Here is a 22,958-nt window from a genome sequence, read left to right as displayed (position 1 = left end):
AGGTAGCTCATGTGTCCAGTTGTATGTGGCAGAATTTTCTGGCTTGATGTATTTCTTCATTACAAGGTAGTTCCAGTCACTGCTGTCCCTGAAGCCCCAGGTCTGCCCTGCTTGTTTTTGATGGGAGGGGACGGGCATAGGTGGTCCTCGGGCCCCAGAGCTGAGTCTGACGTCTGAACTGGACAGAGCTCCAGTTTCTCAGCACCGAATACTTGCGTGTGCTACCTCCGGATGAAGGGCAATGCCCAGTGTGCCTATGAAATGTTGGGTAGAGTTCCAGATACGAGGTCTGTGTTTTCCTAACCGATGTGTGAAAGTGGAGACCTGGAATCCCTAATCCTGTTCTGAGGTGGCAGAAGGAGTGGGTCGGTGCACAGACGTCCGACCTGGAGTGGCTCCGTGAGTGGGTGTTTGTTGCAGATCATCCCGATGGTCACTGAGCTGATAGGGAGCAGCCCCCGCTACCACCGAGGAGAGGTTGGTTGGTGGGGCCCGGGGCTGGGAGGCCGGTGTGGGATGGGCCAGCCCCTCAAGGAGAAGGTGCTGCGCCCCAGGCAGGGAGGCCCCTCCTTTGTCCTCTCATTCTCTTCAGTGGAAGGGGCTGAGGCCGTCCCCACTGGGTGGGCAGAACCTTTGCGTTAACCTCCCGTCTTTCCTGAGCTGGCCTGGCCTGGGGTCCCCTTGCCTGGGTGGGGTTGGAGAATCTCAGACTCTAGCAGTCAGGGTGGGCCCTGTGACCCCTCTCTCTGCCTCCACAGAACCTGGAGTACTGCATCATGGTCATCGGGGTCCCCAACGTGGGCAAGTCCTCCCTGATCAACTCCCTCCGGAGGCAGCACCTCAGGAAAGGTACTGGCGCGTGCGGCGGGTGTGCTGATGCCTCCATCTTTCCCGGAGGAGACGTGCCTGAGGAGCACTGCCAGTCTCCTGCTGACCCCACAGCCCCCAGCGCATCTGGGCTTGTCTCATTCAGTCCAGTTCACAGGAGGGTTGAGCAGTGGGACCAGGTCATTCTGCTGTGAATTTCACACGTAATTTTTCTCTCTTTTAAAATCTTTAATATGAGAATGGCTTTTCTAAACTTTGGTATTTTTTCATTTATTTAAATCCCTTTGATCCAGAGAATTCAAAGCATGTGAAGTAGACAGGGCTGGATTATCAGGCAGGGAGGCTGCAAGGCCATTTCCCGATGGTGTCTGCCTTGCTGTAGCTGGAGGTTTCCTGGACTCTGGAGTTGCAGGTGCTCCCCTCCGCTCCTCCCTCCTGCCTTTTCTCAGACTCTGATTTAAAGCCGAAGCCCCCGGCACCCCTCACTGCCCCGTGTGCTCTTTTCCTCAAGTGTTTTCAAGTTTAATTCAAGTCCTTATTGGCTTCATTTTTCACGTTGTAAGGTATTTATTAACAAACCCATTTGTGATGTGCGAATCTGAAGGCTTTAAACTATAGTGAACCATTATTTTACAGAGAGAGTGTTTTTGGTGCTAATCGGAGAGTTGCTACAGTCTTTTATTCTTTTTTTTTTTTTTTGAGACGGAGTCTCGCTCTGTCGCCCGGGCTGGAGTGCAGTGGCCGGATCTCAGCTCACTGCAAGCTCCGCCTCCCGGGTTTATGCCATTCTCCTGCCTCAGCCTCCCGAGTAGCTGGGACTACAGGCGCCCGCCACCTCGCCCGGCTAGTTTTTTGTATTTTTTAGTAGAGACAGGGTTTCACCATGTTAGCCAGGATGGTCTCGATCTCCTGACCTCGTGATCCGCCTGTCTTGGCCTCCCAAAGTGCTGGGATTACAGGTGTGAGCCACCACGCCCGGCCTATTTATTCTTTTATTTTTAAGCGTGCTATTTTTTATCAGTGGCATTAAGTACATTTAGAGGGTTATGCAACCAGCACCACTATTTTCAAATATTTTGGTTACCTGAAAATGAAACTGTAAATACGAAGAGTCACTCCCCAAGCCCCGTACACCCCTCGTTCCACTTTCTGTGAATGTGATGACTGTAACTACCTCCTCTAAGGGGACTCACAGTACTTGGCCTTTTGTGACTGGCTGATGTCACTGATCGTGATGTTTCTCAACGTTCGTCTGTGTTGAGTGTCAGAATTTTATTCCTTTTTAAGGCTGATGACCTCGTTGTATGTACAGACCACATACTGTCTGTCCATTCATCTGGATGGACACTTGTGTTTTTTTATTCTTGCATTGTTTGTCCACAGTGGAGTGGCCTCTCCTTGGGATACTCCCTGAGCTGAGTCCTGGAGCAGCCAGCCCCCTGTGGACAGTGCTGTGGGAGGCAGGCTGACCTTGGGGTGCAGGGGTGGGTCCAGGAGGGGGACTGCGTGGAAGGAGCAGCTCTGGTCTGACCGCCGCAGTCTGACAGTCCCTTTCCAGTCCTGGGGAGGCAAGTTCTGGTGCATTTGTTGAATAATCTCAGCCTCTGTGTGGCTTGGAAAGTGCCGTTGCTGTGAGCTGGTTTGGGACTGAAAGTAAAACAAATCATAGACTTGGGAATCTCATTTGGCTTTTAGGTTTTTCCATTTTGGCTGGCCAGATGTGTTTGTTACATATGTCTCCCTGCTTGTTCTGCAGCTTCTGTATTTAGTATACATTTGAGCCTCCTTTTCTCCTTTTCCTGCAGGAAAAGCCACCAGGGTGGGTGGCGAGCCTGGGATCACCAGAGCTGTGATGTCCAGAATTCAGGTGGAGTCCTCAGGGGCCAGGCCCAGCACTCTGTCAGGAGCTGTGCAGGCATCTGGCACCTGCTGACCTCTGCGTGGCTTCCTGCTGCTGACCACGCTTCCCTCCCTCCACTCAGTGTCCCCGCTGAGCACCCCCTGGCAGGCACTGCCCCCATCCTTACTCCATAGTCCTCATAGCCTTTACGCCAAACGTTTGGGGAAGGCACGCTGTTTTCCCCATTTCCAGATGAGGAGGCCACTTTGTCCAGGGCCACGCAGCGGTCAGGGCAGATTTGAGCAGCACGTCCCCTGCCCTCCATTCCCTTCCTTGTGTTCTGTTCGGGAGCAGAAGACAAGCTGTTGGGACCTGATGCTTTTGTTTATTCTCCAAATTAGTTGGGAATTAGATCCTCTGGGGAACCTGGAGCTTGGTGAGAGTGACGCTGCCGTGGGGTTGGGTCCCCGAGGCCTTCCTCCGAGCGTTGGGTGTCCGGGGCTGCCCAGGCTTCCTGAGCAGCCCAGCTGGGTGGGAGGCTGCCATTGCGGCCTGATTGTGCCCTCTGTGCCCACACAGGTCTCTGAACGGCCCCTGATGTTCCTGTTGGACACTCCTGGAGTGCTGGCTCCTCGGATTGAAAGTGTGGAGACAGGCCTGAAGCTGGCCCTGTGTGGTGAGCCGGGGCTGGGCTGGGGCTGGGGCCCCGCCACCCCACCTTTAGGACTGACTGTGGCACAGGGCCCTAGACTGGAGTTGTTACTGCCTTTGACCTGGTTGCTGCTGGACCTTCCTCGAAGCTTAGTATGAGGCCGATAGTAGTGCATAGCTGACGGGCTCTGGTCGCCGTTACACCCTGCCCCATGAGTGGCCTTTGCTTTCCTTATTTGATGGACCGGGGCAGAGAGGTAGGTCTCAGATGCCAGGCAGGAGTGGGACCCGGGACCGCAGCCGAGTGCCGTCCTCCGTGGGAGCCTTTGTCAGTGGGTGGCCTCTTCCTTACGAGCACGGTGTCCTTGGGCTGAGACTGGAAGGGATGTGTTTGAGCTTGGCAAGAGCATAGATGTGGGCTCTTGCCAGTGCTCACCTCGGCTGCTGCTTCCACAGGAACGGTGCTGGACCACCTGGTCGGGGAGGAGACCATGGCTGACTACCTGCTGTTCACCCTCAACAGGCACCAGCGCTTTGGGTGAGTGCAGTGAATGCAGGGCAGCCAAGGCCCCTCCTCCCAGTCACCTCATTAAAAACAAACAAACGGGCACTATAAAGGTATTATAAACACAGTAATCTGCACATTATGTCAAGCGTCCAGTTGGACAAGTTCGGGAGTATGGTTACATCTGTGAAAGCAACACAATCAAAAAACGAGTGTTCCCGTCACCCCCAGTCCCCTGTGCTCCTTCGTGATCACTCTTTCCTGTCCCTGCCCGAGCCCAGGCAGCCGTCTTCTGTCCCTATAGATTACTTTGAATTTTCTAGAATTCCACATAGATGGAATCACACAGGATACACACTCTTGTCGAGCTGTCACTCGGCACGATTGTTGTGTGATCCCTGTGTGTCGTAACTGTTGTCTGTAATTCCTCCTTTTCGTTGCCAAGCGGTGTCCGGGTGCCCTGTAGTTCGTCCCTTCACCCGTTAATGGATACGTGGGTCGTTTGCAGGTTTTGGCTACTGCAGATAAAGCTGCTGTGAACTTTTGTGTACCGACAGGTCTTTGTGTAGACGTGGGCTTTTGTTTCCCTTGGGTAAATACCTAGGAGTAGAGTGGCCGGATCATAGGGGAGGCATATGTTTGACTTTTTAAGAAACCGCCACATTGTTTTCCAAGGTAGTTACACTGTTTCATGTGCCCACAAGCAGAGAGTGAGTCCTTCAGTTTCTCTGAGATCAGTCTTTTAACTGTCCCCCGTCTGAGGGGCGTGTGGAGGCGTCGCACAGCATTTCAGTGTGCATTTCCGCGATGACAGTGATGTTGGGCATCTTCATGGGCCCAGTTGTCATCCCTCTCTGGGGAAATATCTGTTCTTTTTCCTTTTTTTTTTTTTTTTTTTTTTTTTAGCTGAGTTGTTTCTTTTCTTATTGGTAAGTTTTAATCTTTTTTTTTTTTTTTTTGAGACAGGGTCTCACTCAGTTGCCCAGGCTGAAGTGCTGTGGTATAATCTCAGCTCACTGCAGCCTGACCTCCTGGGCTCGAGCGGTCCTCCCACTCTAGCCTCCCAGGTAGCTGAGACTACAGGCGTGTGTCACCACACATAGCGAATTTTTGTATTTTTTGTAGAAACAGGGTTTCCCCATGTTGCCCAGGCCGGTCTTGAACTCCTGTGCTCAGGTGATCTGCCCGCCTCAGCCTCCCAAAGCATTAGTATTATAGGCATGAGGCACCACGCCCAGCCTGTAATGTTTTTCTAATGTATTCTGGATGCAGGTCCTTAATCAGAGATATGGTTTGTAAATACTTTCTTTAAGTCTATGCCTTGTCTTTTCAGTCCTCTTAACAGTGTCTTCCAAGGAGTAGAATTGTTAATTTTCATGCAGTCCAGTTTATCAGCTAGATCTTTTCCGGAGTGCTCTGGTCATATCTAAGAATCTTTGCTTAAACCAGGGTCGTCACAAGGGTTTCCTCATTGAAGATAGTTTTAGGTTTTACATTTAGGGCTATGATCCTTTTTGATTTTTTGGTATATAGTGCAAGCTACAGATTGAAGTTTTTTTTTTTTTTTTGCACATGGAGAACCAGTTGTTGAAAAGAGAAACATTTGTTGAAACGACTGTCTTTTCTCCACTGAACTGTCTTTGCATCTTTGTCGCAGATCAGTTGTCCATATACGTGTGGGTCTGTTTGTGGACTCTTTCCTGTTTCACTTATCTGTGTGACCGACTGTCTTGGTAACTGCTTCTAATTTAATATGAGACTTGAAATTTTTTGTCTCTTCTTTGTCAAAATTGCTTTGTCTGTTCCTGGTTCTCATGAATTTTTCAGTCACTTTGTCAGTTTCTGCAAAACTCCCTGTTTTTCTTGGGGCCAGGCGGCAGATTCCATTGAATCTGGGGAAGAATTGACAATATTGTAACATTGAGTCTTTGACCCTGAATACAGTGTTATCTCTTCATTTATTTAGGTCTTTAGTTTTTCTTTGCAGTGTTTTGTAGTTTCCAGTATTAGGTCTCTTATACCTTTTGTAAGATTTGTATTTAACTCTTTGAATTTTTAATGCCAAGATTTATTTTTTATTGATACAAAATAGATGTTTTCAGGGTACCTGCGACATTTTGATACATTCATATAATGTGTAATGATCAGATCAGGGTAACTGGGATATCGATCATCCCAAACGTTTATCTCATGCTGGAAACATTTGAATTGCTCTCTTCTGGTATTTGAAATATACTGTAGATTATTGTTAACTGTTGTCACCTGCCGAACTTTTGAACACTGGGCGTTATTCCTTCTTCCTAACTATTCATTAATTAACTCTATTCATCCCCTCTTCCCCCTCACCTCTGGTAGTCACCAGTCTGCTGTCTTCATGAAGTCCACATTTTTAGCTCCCACATATGAGTTAGAACATGCATTATTTGTCTTTCTGTGCCTGTTTATTTCACTTAACAGAATGATCTCCAGTTCTGTTTGTGTTGCTGCAAATGACAAGATTTTGTCCTTTCTTATGGCTAATATTTCATTGTGTTTTATGTACCACATTTTCTGTATCCATCATCCTTTCATGGACACTTAGGTCTGTTGCAAATCTTGGCTATTGTGAGTAGTGCCGCCGTGAGCATGGGAGTGCAGTATTTCTTCAGTATATTGATTTCCATTCTTTTGGGCCTATATCCAGTAGTGGGATTGCTGGGTCCGATGGCAGTTCTATTTGTAGTGTTTCGAAGAACCTCCATACTGTTTTCCATAGTAGCCGTGCTAACTTACGTTCCCACCCAACAGTGTACGACAGCTCCCCTTTCTCCACATCCTCAACAGCATCTGCTATTCCTGGTCTTTTCTGATAAAAGCCGTTTTAACTAGGGTGAGATGAAATCTCATTGTGGTTTTGATTTGCATTTTTCTGGTGATTAGTCATGTTGAGCATTTTTCATATACTTGTTGGCCATTTGTATGTCTTCTTTTGAGAAATATTTATTCAGATCTTCTATTTTTTAATAAAGTTATTTGTGTTTTTGCTGTTGAGTTGAATTTCTTATATAATCTGGTTATTTATTCCTTGTTGGGTGGATAGTTTTCAGATATTTTCTCCCATTCTGTAGATTGTCTCGTCACTGCTTTGATATTTTCGTTTCTTGCTTCGGGTCTTGTTGTGTCGTCCAGGCTGGAGTGCAGTGGTGCGATCATAGCTCACTGCAGCCTCGAACTGCTGGGCTCGAGACCCTCCTGCCTCAGCCTCCCAAGCGCCTGGGATTACAGGCCTGGCTTGTTGATTGTTTCCTTTGCTGTGCAGAAGCTTTTCAGCTTGATGTAAATTTTTTTACTTTTGCCTATTTTTTTTCTTTTTTTTTTTTTGCCTTTGTTGCCTGTGCTTTTGAGGTCTTACACAAAAAAAATCTGACCCAGACCAATTTCCAAAAGAATTTGCGTTTGCCCTTTGTTTTCTTCTAGTAGGTATGTAGTTTCAGGTCTTAGATTTAAGTCTTTTTTTTTTTTTTCTTGAGACGGAGTCTTGCTCTGTCACACCAGGCTGGAGTGCAGTGGTGCGATCTTGGCTCACTGCAACACCTGCCTCCCAGGTTCAAGCAGTTCTCTGCCTCAGCCTCCCAAGTAGCTGGGACTACAGGTGCCCGCCACCATACCTGGCTAAATTTTGTATGTTTAGTAGAGACAGGGTTTCCCGTGTTAGCCAGGATGGTCTTGATCTCCTGACCTTGTGATCCACCCGCCTCGACCTCCCAAAGTACTGGGATTACAGGTGTGAGCCACCGTGCCCAGCAGTAAATGGGATTTTCTTAATGTCTTTTTCTTTTTCTTTTTTCTTTTTTTTTTTTTGAGACGGAGTTTTGGTCTTGTTGCCCAGTTTGGAGTGCAATGGCGCGATCTCGGCTCACCGCAACGTCTGCCTCCTGGGTTCAAGCGATTCTCATGCCTCAGCCTCCCAAGTAGCTGGGATTACAGGTGTGCACCACCACGCCGGGCTCATTTTTTGTATTTTTAGTAGAGACGGGATTTCTCCCTGTTGGTCAGGCTGGTTTCGAACTCTTGACCTCAGGTGATCCGCCCGCCTCAGCCTCCCAAAGTGCTGAGATTACAGGCATGAGCCACCGTGCCTGGCCTGATTTCTTTTTCCAATTATTTGCTGTTGGCATGATACATGCTGCTGATTTTTTTATGTTGGTTTTGAATTCTGCATCTTTACTGAAACCTTTTTGTAAGTTCTAATAGTTTTTTGGTGGAGTCTTTCAGTTTTTCCAAATAGAAGATTTTGTTATCTGTGAATAAGGATAATTTTGACTTCTTCCTCTCCAATTTGGGTGACTTTTATTTCTTTCTCTTGCGTAATTGCTCTGGGTAGGACTTCCAGTATTCTGTTGAATAAAAGTGGTAGAAATGGGCTGTGTTGCAGATCTTAGAGAAAAGCTGTTTTTCCTTGTTCGATACACTGTTACCTGTGGGTTTGTCATATATGGCCTTTATTGTTTTAAGGTATGTTCCTTCTATATGCAGTTTGCTGAGAGCTTTTATCATGAAGGGATGCTGAATTTTATTGAATACTTTTCAGCATCTGTTGAAATGATTGTTTTTTTCCCTTGGTTCTGTGTAAAGTTATATGTTGATTGATATGCATATGTTAAACCGTCCTTGCAACCTTAGGAGACACATCCCACTTGATGATGGTGAATGATCTTTTTAATGTGTTGTTGAGTTTGGGTTGCTAGTCATTTGTTGAGGATTTTTGCATCTGTGTTCATCAGGGATATTGGCCTGTCGTTTTCTTTTTCTGCTGTGTCCCTGTCTGTTTTTGTAGCAGGATAATGCCATGTACAATGACTTTGGAAGTGTTCCCCCCTTCAGTTTTTTTGAATAGTTTGAGTACAGTTGATACTAGTTCTTCCTTAACTGTTGGAAGTTCAGCAGTGAAGCCATCAGGACCTGGGATTTTCTTTGATGAAAGACTTTTTATTACTGCTTTGATCTGTTACTTATTGGTCTGTTCAGGTGTTTTCCATTTCTTCATGGCTCAGTCTTGCAGGGTGTTTGCATCCAGGAATTTGTACATTTCTCCTAGGTTTTCCAGTTTGTTGCTGTATAGTTGTTCGTAGTGGTTCCTAACGATCCTTTGTATTTCTCTGGTATTGGTTGTAATGGCTCTTTTGTTTTCTGATTTTACTTTGATCTTCTCTTTTTTAAATTTTGAGCTAAATGTTTGTGAATTATTTATTTATTTATTTATTTTTTGAGACGGAGTCTCGCACTGTCGCCTGTTGGGGAGTGCAGTGGCATGATCTCGGCTTGCTGCAACCTCCACCTCCCAGCTTCAAGTGATTCTCCTCAGCCTCCCAAGCAGCTGGGATTACGGGCGCCTGCCACCACACCCAGCTAATTTTTTGTATTTTTAGTAGAGATGGGGTTTCACTGTGTTGGTCAGGCTGGTCTGAAACTCCTGACCTAGTGATCTGCCCACCTCCCAAAGTGCTGGGATTACAGGAGTGAGCCACCATGCCATGCCCGGCCTTGTTTATGTTTTTGAAATAATTTTTTGTTTCATTGATCTTTGGTATTTTTTTTAGTCTCAATTTAATTTACTTCTGCTCTGATTTCCTGAACTCTATTATTTCTTTTCCTTTACTAATTTTGGATTTAGTTTGCTCTCACTTTTCTGGTACCTTGAGGTTCATGGTTGGGTTATTTGGAGTCTTCTGCTTTTTTTACTGTGTTTGTTGCTATAAACTTCTGTCTTAGCAATGCTTTTCCTTTATCTGATAGACTTTGATATACTGTGTTTACATTTCCGTTTGTTTCAAGAAATTTAAAATTTTTCTTATTAATTTATTAACCCATTGATCATTCAGGAGCCTGTTGTTTAATTTCCATGTGTTTGTATAGATTTTGAGGTTCCTCTTATGGTTTCTAGTTTTATTTCCTTGTAGTCAGAAAAGATATGCAGTATGATTTCAACTTGTTTGAATTTGTTGAAACTTGTTCTGTGGCCTAACATATGGTCTTTTCTGGAGAATGTTCCTTTGCTGGTGAGAAGAATGTGTGTTCTGCAGCAGCTGGTGAAATGTTCCGTAAATGTCAGTGAGACCTACGTGACCTAGCGTGTGGTTTCACTCCAGTGTTTCTGTTGATTTCTGGCTGGAAACACCCTACAGAGAGGGCTGTTGAAGCCCCGACTATTACTGTGTTGCAGTCTGCCTCTCACTTCCAGTCTATCAGTGTTTGCTTTATACATCTGGGTGCTCTGGTGTTGCATGTGTAGATATTTATAATTGTTTTATCTTCTTGCTGAATTGACCCCTTTATCATCATATAGTGACTTTCTCTGTGTCTTTTTACTGTCTGACCTGTAAGTCTATTTTGTGTAAGTATAGCTGCTCCTGCTGTTTTTACAGTCTTTGACTTTTAGTCTGTTTTGTCATCTGTAAGTACAGCTATTCCTGCTCTTTTCTTTTTGGTTTCCGTTTACATGGAATATGTTTTTCCACCCTTTGACTTTCAGTCTGTGTGTGTCTTTATAGGTAAAGTTGGTTTCTTATAGGTAGCATAAGTTTGATCTTGTCTCTTATCCATTTAGCCACTCTGTGTTTTTTTGCTTGTTTTTGAGACAGGGTCTCACTCTGTTGCCCAGGCTGGTGTGCAGTGGTGTGATCTTAGCTCACTGTAGTCTTGAACTCCTGGGCTCAAGCAGTCTTCCCACCCCAGCCTCCTGATAGTTAGGACTACAGGCATGTGCCACCACACCTGGCTATTTTATTTATTTATTTATTTGGAGAGGCGAGGTCTTGCTATGTTGCCCAGGCTGGTCTTCAACTCTTGGCCTCAAGTGATCCTTCCACCTTGGCCTCCCAAAGTGCTGGGATTACAGATATGAGCCACTGTGCTTGACCCACTCTTATGTCTTTTAGTTGGAGAATTTAGTACATTCGCTTTCAATATTATTATGGATAAAGACTTAATATTGCCATTTTGTTGCTTGTTTTCTGATTGTAACTCCTCTCTTCCTTACTGTCTTCCTTCGCATGTGGTTAAGAGATTTTCTCTGTTGGTATGTTTTAATTTGTTGCTTTGTATTTTTAGTGTATATATTACATGTAGTGTACCATCAGGCTTACAAAAAGCATTTTATATTTATAACAAATTATCTCTGTGACTGTACCCTAGGTACTCAGCAGGCTGAGATAGGAGGATTGCTTGAGCCCAGGAGTTTGACGCTGCCGTGAGCTGTGATCATGCCATCACACTCCAGCCTGGGTGACACAGTGAGACCCCTCTTAAAAAAATTATTTTAAACACGTGACGCCTTATCTTTGATCACAGAGGAAAGTATAGAAACCAAAAACTAAAAAATTCTGTACTTTAACTCCATCTTTCCCCCAAATTTTCATTTGTTATTTCAATTTATTTGTTTTTATATTGGCTGTCTCTTTACAGGTTGCTGTAGTTATGATTTTTGATACATTTTTCTTTTAGTCTTCATACTAGAGATGTGAATGAATGCACACCACATTCACAGTATTATTCCAAGTCTGTGTATTTACTTTTCCCAGTGGGTTTTATGCTCCACATGTTTTCTTTTTGTACATTAGTGTCTTTTTCTTTCAGATTGAAGAACTTGTTTTTAGCATTTCTTGTAAGTTGGGTCTGATGAATTCCCTCAGCTTTACTTTTTCATGTTTGAAGATGTGTCCTGAGTTGACAGTTGCATTTTTTTTTTCCTTTAGCACTTTGAATATATCATCCCACTCCCTCCTGGCCTGTATGGGTTTCCTAGTGAAGTCTGTTGCCAGATACATTGGAGCCCCTTTATAAATATATTTGCTGCTTTTCTCTTACTACTTGTGGGGTTCTTTCTTCATCCTTGACTTTTGAGAATTTGATTATTATATTCTGTAGGGTAGTTTTATTTGGATTAAATCTGTTTGGTGATCTCTGACCTCCCTGTACCTGGACATTTATGTCTTTCTGAAGGTTTGAAAATTTTTCTGTAATTATTTCTTTGAATAAACTTTCTGCCCCTTCCTCTTGCTCAGTTCCTTCTTGAACCCCAGTAATTCTTAGGTTTGCTCTTCTGAGGCAGTTTTCTGTATTTTGCGTGTGTTCTTCATTCCTTTTAATTCTTTTTTTCTTTTTTGTGTTCCCTCTTCTGTATATTTTCAGATAGCCAGGCCTCAGGCTCACTGATTCTGTGCTCCGCTTGATTCATTCTGCTGTTGAGAGCCTCTAATGCGGTTTTCAGATCAACAAGTGTACTTTTCAGTTCCAGGATTTCTGTTTGATTTTTTTTAAATTTCAATCTCTGTTAAATTTGTCTGACAAATTTGTGAATTGTTTTTGTATGTCAGAGTTTGCTGAGTTTTTTTTTTTAACTGTTACCCTGAATTCTTGATTTGAGCGCTTACACGTTGCCATCTCATTAAGGTTGGTCATTGGCTCTTTGCTTTGTCTGTTGAGAAGGTCACGGTTTTCCGTTAGCTGTCTGTGGTTTTGCATTCAAGGATTTGTTATCTAGGCTTTTCTGTCTGGCTTGTTTTGTTTTTTCTTGGATGATTGCTTAGAGGTTCTTTGCAGCTTACTGTCAGCCTGGCGTGTTTTCACTGCTCTGGTCTCATTCTCAGATTTGAGTTTTGGAGTATTGCTGGTGATATTCTTGGTGCTGGATGTTTGGTTTTGCTTTTGAGAGGGTGAGTGAAGCCAGATTGCTTCTACTTCTCTATTTGGTGATGTCATTCCCTCTATTAACTCTTAATATTTTTGATGCTATTGTAAATGGTATTGTTTTTATATTCACTTTTGATTTTTCATTGTTAGTATGTAGAAGTAGAATTGAATTTTGTATATTGATCTCGTATCTTATAACCCTGCTAAACTCATTTATTCATTCTAGTAGCTCTTTGTAGATTCCAATTAGATTTTTTACCTAGACAATTACATCATTTGCAAATAAAGATCATCTTACTTTTTCTTTTCCAGTCCAGATGCCATATTTTGTTTTCTTGCTTTATTGCACTGGCTACAGTCTTCAGTACAATTGGCAGGTTTTTTTTAGTACTTGAGATGTGGTACATCTTTTTTCTTTTTTTTTTGTTCCTGATCTAAGGTAGGAAGCTTTTAGTCTCTTACCATTAAGCACAATATTAGGTATGGGTGTTTCTTAGGTGCCCTTTTTCAATGGAAGAGAACCGTCTGGCTAGAGGCTTATTAATTTTATTGATTTTTCCAAAGAATCAGCTTTTGGTTTCATTGACTTTCTGTTGTCTTTGTTTTTTATGTCATTATTTCTGTTCGATATTTATTTTTTTATTTCTACTTTGCTGACTTTATGTTTGTACTACCAATTACTGTGAGGGGGGTACTGAAATTTCCCACTATAACTGGATTTCTCTATTTCTTCTTGCTGTTCAGTCAGTTTTAGCTTCGTGTATTTTGAAGCTCTGCTGTTAGGTACAGAAATGCTCAGATTGTTACGTCCTCTTGATGATTTGATGCCTTTATCATTATCAAATGATTTTTTTTATCCTTCAGAATATTCTCTGCTCTGAAATCTGTCTTGTCTGATATTAATATAGCCATTCCAGTTTGTTTTCTTTTGTTTTTTTGAGACGGAGTCTCACTGTGTTGCTCAGGCTGGAGTGCAGAGGTGCGATCTCGGCTCACTCCAACCTCCGCCTCCTGGGTTCAAGTGGTGTTCATGCCTCAGCCTCCCTCGTAGCTGGGATGACAGGCATGTGCCATCACGCCTGGCTAATTTTTGTATTTGTAGTAGAGAGGGGGGTGTTGCCATGTTGGCCAGGCTGGTCTCGAACTCCTGGCCTCACGTGATCCGCCCGCCTCGGCCTCCAGACTGCAGGGATTACAGGTGTGCGCCTCTGCGTCTCGTCCATTCCAGCTTATTTTGATTAACAGTAACATGGTGTATCTTTTTCTGTCCTTTTATTTTTAGCATATTTGTGTCTTCATATTTAAAACATGTTTCTTATAGTCTGCTTCTTTGTATTGTTGGATTTTGCTGCTTATCCAGTCTGACAGTCTCTGCCTTTTAGGTATTTAGGCTATTTACATTTAATCACTTAATGTGATTATTTATGGATTTAAATTTATTATCTTGCTATTTGTTTTCCATTTGTCTCAATTTTTTATTTTTTATTTTTTTTTGAGACAGAGTTTTGTTCGTCACCCAGGCTGCAGTGCAATGGTGCGATCTCGGCTCACTGCAACCTCTACCCCTCGGGTTCAAGTGATTCTCCTGCCTAAGTCTCCTGAGTAGCTGGGATTACAGGCACATGCCACCATGCCCAGCTAATTGTTTTTGTATTTTTAGTAGAGATGGGGGTTTCACCATGTTGGCCAGGCTGGTCTTGAACTCCTGACCTCAGGTGATCCACCCACCTCCCAGAGTGCTGGGATTTCAGGTGTGAGCCACCATGCCCGGCCTATTTGTCTCAATTTTTGTTTTCTTTTGTCCTCTCTCTTGCCTTCTTAGGATTGGATATTTTTAAACGATTCTACTGTATCTTATTTGTTAGCTTATTGTCTACAACTTTTGGGAGACGTTGCTTTAGGGTGTATAGTATGTCTTTAAGTGATTTTCTGTTTTTCTTACCCTGATCCTTGTGCCGTCATGATGATATATTTTACCTTTACATATTTTATAACCTCCAGATATACTTTTTTTCCCTTCATGCAATTATCTTTTAAAGAAATATAAAATCCCAGAAAAAAAGTTTTATATATTTTCCCATCAGTTTACCATCCACACCTTCTCATTTCTTTGTGTAGGTCCAGGTTTCCTTCTGGTGTGATTTTACTTCTGTCTGAAGGGTTTCCTTTAATATGTATCATAAGTCAGGTTTGCTGGTGGTGAATTCTTTCAGCTTTCGGTCGTCTGAAGGTGTCTTTATTTCACCTTTGTTTTGAAAGGTATTTTCTCTATGTATAGAATTCCAGATTGATGGGGTTTTTTAGTGCTTGACAGGGGTTGGTCTCCCTTCATCACCTGCGTGGTGTCTGCTGTCGTGTTTGTTTGTTCCTCTGCTGCTTCCAGGATTTTCTCTCTCAGTGCTTTTGAGCAACTCGATTACGATGGACCTTGGTATGGTTTTCTACCTTCTGCTTGTAGTTCATTGAGATTTTTGGATCTGGGGCTTTGTAGTTTTCATGAAATTTGGATCATTTTGAACCTTTATATCTGCAGACTTCTGTTCTGTCCCTCTCTTCTCCTCAGGACCTCAGGCACGCAGGTACCAGGCTGCTTGGCTTCGTCCCACCGCGGCTCAGTAAAGCTTTGTGCCTGTTTTGCGGTTTCTGTTGCTGTGTCTTTGGGTTCCCTCATCTTTGCTTCTGCAGTGTCTGATCTGCTGTTCATCCCACTCAGTGGTTTTCACAGTTTTCACTTCTGCAAGTTCAGTTTGGATTGTTTTAAAAAATATCTTCTGTGTTTCAGCTTAGATTTAATGTCTTGTCTGCTAATTCTAACATTGGGTCAGTTTGAGTTGACTGATTTTTCTTCTCATTAGGGCGTCTGTTTTTTTCCTTTGTAGGCCTGGCAATTTTTGGATTATATATATATATATGTATTTTTTTTTCTTTTTTTGAGATGGCATCTCACTCTGTCGCCCAGGCTGCAGTGCAGTGGTACGATCTCAGCCCACTGCAGCCTCCGCCTCCTGGGTTCAAGTGATTCTCCCGCCTTAGCCTCCCAAGTAGCTAGGATTTTTGTTTGTTTGTTTGTTTGTTTTTTGTTTTTTGAGACGGAGTCTCGCTCTGTCACCCAGGCTGGAGTGCAGTGGCGCAATCTCGGCTCACTGCAAGCTCCGCCTCCCGGGTTTACGCCATTCTCCTGCCTCAGCCTCCCGAGTAGCTGGGACTACAGGCGCCCGCCACAGCGCCCGGCTAGTTTTTTGTATTTTTTAGTAGAGACGGGGTTTCACCGTGTAGGCCAGAATGGTCTCGATCTCCTGACCTCGTGATCCACCCGTCTCGGCCTCCCAAAGTGCTGGGATTGCAGGCTTGAGCCACCGCGCCCAGCCGTAGCTAGGATTATATGCGTGTGGCACCACACCTGGCTAATTTTTGTATTTTTAGTAGAGACAGGGTTTCACCATGTTGGTGAACAGGCTGGTCTCAAACTCCTGACCTCAAGTTATCCATCCACCTTGGCCTCCCAAGTGCTGGGATTACAGGCATGAGCCACTGCGCCTGGCTGGATGCCATGTGTTTTGAGTTTCACCTTGTTAGGTGATGGATATCTGCATTCCTATAAAAATTCTTGAGCTTTGTTCTGGGCTAGTTCAGTTATGTGGAAACAGTCCTGTCCTTTCAGGAGTTCTTAACCATTGGCAGGTCTCGGGAGTGGTCCAGGGGTGTCTTCTCCAGGCTTGCTCCTCTCTCCTGGGACAGCTTTTTTGGAGCACCAGGGGGCCCTTGAGGCTGCTGATTGAGAGCTCATGCTTGCTGCTTCCCAGAAGTGAGATTTAGAACCCGTGTTACTCAGGGTGCTGATGCTCCCACGGGCTCTGAGCTCATGTCGTGCTTTGCTGGGCCTTGTGGTGAGTCCAGTGTTACTGGGTCATGCTGTGACCAGGTCCGAGGGCACCAGCCTCCTCAAGTTTGAGCCTCTGTCCTCGTGGGAGCCACAAGACAGGTTCCCTCACCCTTGGCTGTCAGGAAGGCTGGGAAAGTGTTGGGTCTGGGTTATTTGGGCTCCTGAGGCTTAGGGCGGTGTATGTCCCTGTGAGTTGCTGCTCTGTGCTGGCCTTTCCCTCCAGGCCTCTCTGCCCAGAGTCTGCACTGTGAGGAGTGCCCGTGAGAACCACTGGGTGACGCTCAGCAGTGGTGGGTGCCTAGTCAGCCCATGCTGGTCCGTGTGCTAGGAAAACACCGCTCAAAACACCCAGCCGGGTGGAGAGGATGCAGGCGTACTGGCTGCCTGGAAGCCACCAGGTGCCATCCTTAGCAGCAAACAGTGTGTTTGCAGATGGTCTGCTGTGCTACTGTTTTAGTTTCCAGGACCTGGGCCTGCACAGAGGCCTGCCTGTCCTTGCCCCGGATAGGGTGGATGAAGCCTGTGCATGTGAAAGCTGGTATTCCTCCCGTTGCAGCAAGAGCTCCAGTGGTGGGAGCCACCCTCCGTGCTGCTGGCCATGGCCACACAGGACAGAGCTCAGGGATGGTTCTTAGACAGTGGCTCTCCCCCGGGGCCCAGCACCAGTCATCTCCAGTGTCATCTTCGTCATCCACAGCACTGCAGTCACTGTCACCCACAGGAGGTGCCTGGCCATGGCCTTTGTGGCATTCAGGAGGAAGGGCCTGGCCTGGCTGACTGTGCACCTGGCTGTCTGCTGGTGTCACTGCTGGGCCCCCTGGTGCTGACCTGCAGCCTGTGTGCAGGTACGTGCAGCACTACGGCCTGGGCAGTGCCTGTGACAACATAGAGCGTGTGCTGAAGAGTGTGGCTGTGAAGCTGGGGAAGACACAGAAGGTGAAGGTGCTCACGGGCACAGGTGAGTGAGGTTGCTGACGCGGGCACTGGAGCCTCACCCCATCACCCAGGGGGGACCCCGGCCATCCCCAGAGGAGGCAGGGAGGAGAGGAACGTCTCAAGGAGCATGCAGGTGGGTCTTCTGGGACTGGGTTTCAGGGCAGGGGAGCTACAGAAAGTTCTGGAGAGGAAGGGCTCGTAGTCCAGGCTTCCGAGGGTCCATCAGCCCTGCCGCTTGATGGGCAGTGCTAGGTGGACACCTGCAGGCCTCATGTGCCTGGCGTTGGAGGCTCCAGGCAGCACAGCTCCAGCTGGTTTCTTTCTGAGTGTGATCCTGTTCCCTGGGCTTCCCTGATGCCACCCTAGAGTCTCTTAGGGCTGGTCCCTCAGGTGGGTAAGGGCTGGGCCCGTGCTGCTGTGAAGGCTCCTTCCTCACTGATCCCTCCCATCCCCCAGGTGACGTGAACGTCATTCAGCCTGACTATCCTGCGGCAGCCCGTGACTTCCTCCATACCTTCCGCCGCGGGCTGCTGGGCCCCGTGATGCTGGATCTCGACGTCCTGCGTGGCCACCCCACGGCCGAGACCGTGCCCTGAACTTGTCTGGGTGGGGAGGGCCAGAGGCGTATGGCCTCCCAGACCTCCTGACCTGGTTGGTTGAGGCTCAAGACAGCTCACCTGGTCCAGGAGCTCCACACTGGCCACTAGGGTGCTGTGCTTTCTGGTGCCCCCACGGCCTGGCTAGCTCCAGGGGCCCCAGTTCCAGGGGCCAAGCAGGTGGGAGTGGACACTAGGCTTCCCAGGTGACGTCCCTGAGCAGCTCCGCATGCTTGGTTCTCCCGGAGCTTCCTGCTCAGGCCTCTTGAGAAATGGATGCTGTCTCAGAAGGAGTTAAAACTATAACCTGTAACCTTTAAAATCTCCAATTAAAGGGCCTGTTTCTTACTGGCCTGTGAGGTGTACCATAGTGCCTTGGGCCTGTGTATTAAAGCTGCTCTCACCAGTGGAACCTAAGAAATGAGCAGGTTGGCAACTAGGGCTTGTGTTGGGAGGCTTTCGGTCCAGTGTCCTGCAGTCCTACAGCAAGTAAGAGGCTCGCTGCCACCAGAGAGGTTTATTTCACACTTACAGGCGCACGTAGACACAAACGAGACTCCCAGCAGCAGAGCCCAAGCACTGGCTTCAGCCCTCAGTGCCCTGGGGCATGTTCCAGGGCAGAGTTGAGGGGGACGCCCTGCACATGGCTTTGCTGTGCAGAACTGGAAGGCCGCCCGGCATGGGCAGTAGAGACCCCCTGGCCTCTGAGCACCTTCTAGCTCACGGGTCGTGGGTTTCTGCATTAGTGGGGCTGAGAGGTGTGGGGGCCCCTCCAGCCCCATTATCAGTGCACCTGAAGGTCCACAGCCTGTGTCCTAGAAGAGGGAAGAGGAAGGAAGGTGAGTGGGGCGGGGATATGGACTGAAGTGCTGCGGGGCCTGGGGCCAGGGACATCCTGTGCAGAAGCTCTGGCCTCTTTCCGGTGGTGGCCTGGCCTTCCCACAGCAGCCTCCACCACGGCCCTGGTGCTCAGCAGCCCCTCCTTGCTGGCTAGCTGCCTCTGCTGCCCCGTACCCCACACACTCATCAGTCTGAGGTTAGTCCTCACGTGCCACCTGCATCCTGCCACAACCCTGACCACCTGGGCTGGAAGTGTTCACATTGGCTGTGTCAGATGCTGATGTGCTGAATATGCAGATCACGATGTGTCCGTCACATCTGGAACATTCCATCAGCTTGCAGTGCTGTGGTGTGTGAGGGTCTGGTGCAGCTCAGCCCATTTTCCAGGTGGGCGTCTGCAAAGTCGAGGGGGCTCCGGTGGGTCTCCCTACTTTGAGGAGACTCGGACCACTCCCTGCCTCCTGGGGAAATGGCAGAAAGGCTCCTCTGCTTATGAGGATCTGGGGCAGGGCCTGGCCTTGGCCTGCTGGTCTTGGTGGCACTGAGCTTGGTCTGGAAGGGGTGGGGGAGCGTCTGGGCTCACTGGGCCGGGGCATTGCTGGCAGTGTGGATGGGAGGCTGCAGGGTGCTGCCTCCTGTGGCTTAGTGCCCCGGAGCTAGAGAGCAGTGCTTGGTTGAGTCCTGCCAGCAGCTTCTAGATCCTCACCCTGGCCAGCACCCAGGCCAGCTGGGGAAGGCAGAGGCTGGCAGGGCCCATGGGGGGTGCTGGTCTCAACTTTGGTGTCCACTGAGTCCAGAGGCTCAGGCCCAGGAGGGATGTAGCCTGGTAGCGGGCGAGGCTCTCACCAGGGCATGGAGAGGGTGAGATCCTAAGGCCACGGGGGGCCAGGGAGAACCCATCCTACCTCAGATGAGTCAGGTGACTGGAGAGCTAGAGAACGTGGCAGACCCAAGACCCCTCAGTGCTGAGCCCATGGAGGATGCCCCAAGCTGGCAGGACTGGGAAGCAGAGGGCTGGTCTTAACACAGGTGTGTCCAGTGCTGGAGGCAAGTCCTTGTCGTGACTGTCCGGTGCCACTCCTTGTGTCACCTGTCCTTGGGTGGTCAGAGCCCTTGGAGATGTTGGGGGCTCAACCTCTTGCATGGGTGTCCTGCTGGGCGCCGGGGCCCACCACTGGCCCCTGCTTGCTCTGTCGTCTGAGTTAGCTCCTGATCCACTGAGCAGGCCATCAACTGCCCATCTACCACGCCTCGATACCCAGGTCCTGTTCCGAGGCCTTGAACAGCTGCTTCCGAGGAAGGGGCTGCCTGCAGGGAAATCCGCGTGCTGTGCAGCCTGAGCTGTGCCCAGGGAGGGCTCTTCAGCGGGATTGGCAGTGGCCGTGCCCTGAGTACAGGCAGAACTGTGTGATGCCTGAATGTGAACCTAAAGTTCAAAAGATTTGGAAAGCCCTGGAATGTGTTGGGTTTTTTCCCCCGAAATGGGTCCTAAGGAGGGTAAAGTAACATGTTTCAAGTTGTTGGAGCGAAGTGGGTCTCTGACGGATCTCAGCCTGAGGGTGTGGGGCACAAGGCCTGGGCAGCTGTTCCAGGGCAGGGTGTGTTTTCCCGCCAGCTGCAGAGAGCCAGGATGGACGTTCTTCTGAGGGACAGTTTTCCTGCTTGGGAATGTTCCTGGGCTGTGAGATCCACTCGTCTCTTCTGGGCAGATGGTTAGCACCTATCGTTTTCCCCTCACTTCCCCCCAAATCCTTAAGTCCTTTGGTCCATTTCATTGCTTCTTTTGGGGAGGGCCACATTCCTCAGGGCCTCCGTGGCAGAACCAGCCTGAGGTCGTCTCCCTGCCCATGGGTCACCACAGCCCCTGGGCAGGTGAGGGTAGCCGGGGTGGCTTGGGTTCCTGGCTTTGGCACTTCCCTTTGGGCGGCTCTGGAGCGTGGCTGGGCGGTTGGTACAGGAGCCACAGGCCGCTGCCTTTCTGACTGGGGGGACCCTAACATCCTGGAGCGGGTTGGGGCAGGATCCATGGTCCCCTCGAGGTGGGACGTGGGAGGCTGAGGCGGCGTGGGCAGGACACTGGATGGCGGGTCCACAGGGACAGCCTGCAGCTCCTGCCCCAGCTGGGGCCCAAGACCCTGGGCAAGGGAGGGAGAGGGAGCCCAGTCCGGGGGATCCTGGGGACGGCGCGGCCGGGGGCCAGATGTAGTCCCCGAGCCCAGCCAGGCCTAGGGCCACAGCAACCCCAGGGCGCCGAGGGCGCCGCCCAGCACGAGACAGAGACTAGGGCTGCGCGTGGGTCCAGCGCCTGAAGTCCACGCCCGGTAGCTGTAGATGCCGGGGCCGGTCCCGTTGCCTCCGGGCACCCCGTCCTCGTTGTCCTCCAGGCCGCGCTCCCCCGGTCCCGCGACCCTTCTCCAGCCCGAGCCCGCCGCCAGGCCCGCAGCTGCTCCCGCCGCCGCCCCAGCCGCCGCCCCTGCCGCCGCCACGCGCAGGGAGGAGCCAGGGGCACCGTAGCGCGGCGCCGGCCTCACGCGCACCCTCGAGGTTCCGCGCGCGCCCCCGCGAACCCCTCCCCGGGCACTGCCCCGCGCCCCTCCGCGGCCGCCCTTGGCTGCGCCGCTGTCGCAGAGGAAGGCGGCTGCCAGTAGCAGAGCCCAGCACGTTGCGGGTGCCCAGTTCATCTTCGTGGGGCCAAACCTGCGGGAAGAGAGGGAAACGGCCCTCAGTTTCCATGGAGATCGGGTCCCCAGGGACGGAGGGCTCAGGGCTGGAGAGCAGAGGGACCCTCGGCTTTGGTGGGATCAGGGTGCCCCCGCATCTTGGAGACCCACGCAGGCCTGGGGGGCGCGGTTTAACCTCTAGCATCAGGGACTTGCCTGGGGGAGGCGCTGGGAAGTGGCGGGTGGGGCAGGAGGGTTCTGCAGCTGAAGGTTGTGCACCTGGATTGGGGGCCTTGAAGCGGGGCAGGAGCGCCGCGGTGGGAGCGTCCAGGCCTCGAGGGGCGTCCAGGTCCGGGGGGTGTGGGGCAGGCCTGGGGGGGGACCGCCATGCTCCTGGGCTCTGCACGCGTGGCTGGGATGCGAGGTGGGGGGAAGCAGGGGGGCAGGGGCGTTGTGTTTGGAGGATGCGGTAGCGGGGACCAAGAGCTGGCTCAGTTAAGGGTCTGGAGCGGGGACGGGCTGTGCCTGGGCCTGGCGCCCACCTTTGGGGCCAGAGCCTGGGTGCGGGCCTTGCCGGTGCTGCGGCTGTCAAGCGGCTGCTGACACCGTGCGGACCCCGCCCCAGCAGGCCCGTACCCCAGGGACGGTCCCTCCCGCGCACTCCCAGCGCTCCAGGCCGTCCCCGGCCGCCTAGTTCAGCACCTGGCGGGGGACAGGACGGGGTCGAGTAGCGGGGTCGCTTTCGGACGCGGCTATCCCGGCGGCGGCTGCGTCCCCTGCCTGCGCCGCCCCGCACTCCCGGCTCTGTGCCCGCCCCAGCCTCCCGGCCTTACCCGCCACGGACTTCGGTTGGAACCGTGCGCCGGAGTATCCGCCCAGGGGCCGCGACCGAGCGGGAAGGAGCGGGCGGGCGGCGGCGCAGACCCTCAGCCGGAGCGCGGAGCCGAGGCGCCTCGGTTTTGCGCGAGGCCTCCGCCCTGGGATTGGGGCGGGCAGTCGCGGAGGCGCATCCTCGGTGAGCCGGTGGGAGGGGAAAAGGACGTCCCCGTCCCCCATCCTCGCGGCCTCCCGTCACCAGCCCCCTCCGTCTCCTGCATCACAAGTTCCCTTCTCCGCCGTCCCCCGCGACCCCCGCATCCGGCCCTGCTCCACTCGCCCCGCTTCCTCCTCCTCCACACCCTGGTCCCCACCCGGGCCCATCCGCCTGTGAGTCCCGGTGCCCGGGGATGAGGGCCGAGGTCTTGAGAGGAGAGGGTCCCCGTGCTGGCCCCACGGAGGCCCGAGCCCACTCCGCGGTCCCTACTCCGGCAGGTGCGGCTTCTCCCCTTGTTGTCAGCTGCGGGGCCGGGCAGGGACCTCCTCAACCTCCGGCCTTGTTTCAGGGAGGATGGGGTCGACTCTCACGATCCCCAAAGGCCCGCCACGGCCCCTCCTGGGCCAGCTGCCTCCCTCCTGTGGATTCTGATGCCACCTGGGCCCACGGCGTCTTCCCAGCCCAGGGCGGCCGCGCCTCCGGTGAGTTTCAACTGAGGGCACGTCCCCAGCTCTG

The 22,958-nt window shown here is 50.0% G+C and overlaps 2 protein-coding genes across 2 annotated transcripts in view; one reads left to right on the top strand and one right to left on the bottom strand.

Moving 5' to 3' along the window:
- Positions 1-20,198, top strand: part of MTG1 (mitochondrial ribosome associated GTPase 1) — a 24,759-nt gene extending 4,561 nt beyond the window's left edge. Inside the window, exons 5-11 of the mRNA XM_023185820.2 lie at positions 421-477; positions 759-849; positions 2,634-2,695; positions 3,248-3,344; positions 3,776-3,857; positions 17,223-17,335; positions 17,770-20,198. Of these exons, the coding sequence (XP_023041588.1) occupies positions 421-477; positions 759-849; positions 2,634-2,695; positions 3,248-3,344; positions 3,776-3,857; positions 17,223-17,335; positions 17,770-17,909 (642 nt within the window). The 3' untranslated portion in view covers positions 17,910-20,198. The remainder of the gene's footprint in view (positions 1-420; positions 478-758; positions 850-2,633; positions 2,696-3,247; positions 3,345-3,775; positions 3,858-17,222; positions 17,336-17,769) is intronic.
- SPRN (shadow of prion protein) lies at positions 18,412-22,958 on the bottom strand. Its single transcript, XM_023185825.2, has 3 exons — positions 22,243-22,958; positions 21,626-21,821; positions 18,412-21,446 (listed from the first exon to the last, which is right to left on the bottom strand). Exons 1-3 carry the CDS (start codon positions 22,463-22,465, stop codon positions 20,975-20,977), a joined length of 891 nt encoding a protein of 296 aa, XP_023041593.2. The 5' UTR covers positions 22,466-22,958; the 3' UTR covers positions 18,412-20,974.

The sequence above is a fragment of the Piliocolobus tephrosceles genome, chromosome 9, assembly GCF_002776525.5.
Source record: "Piliocolobus tephrosceles isolate RC106 chromosome 9, ASM277652v3, whole genome shotgun sequence".
In the NCBI taxonomy this organism is placed as follows: Eukaryota; Metazoa; Chordata; class Mammalia; order Primates; family Cercopithecidae; genus Piliocolobus; species Piliocolobus tephrosceles.
This window is presented reverse-complemented; position numbering and strand designations above follow the sequence as displayed.

Coding starts and splice junctions, on each gene's coding strand:
- SPRN (XM_023185825.2), bottom strand. CDS start 22,465: ATGGGGGACGGGGACGTCCTTTTCCCCTCCCACCGGCTCACCGAGGAT. Junction 21,822..22,242: donor CCAACCGAAGTCCGTGGCGG/GTAAGGCCGGGA, acceptor CTCGCATCCCAG/CCACGCGTGCAGAGCCCAGG. Junction 21,447..21,625: donor CTTCCCAGCGCCTCCCCCAG/GCAAGTCCCTGA, acceptor CTCTTCCCGCAG/GTTTGGCCCCACGAAGATGA.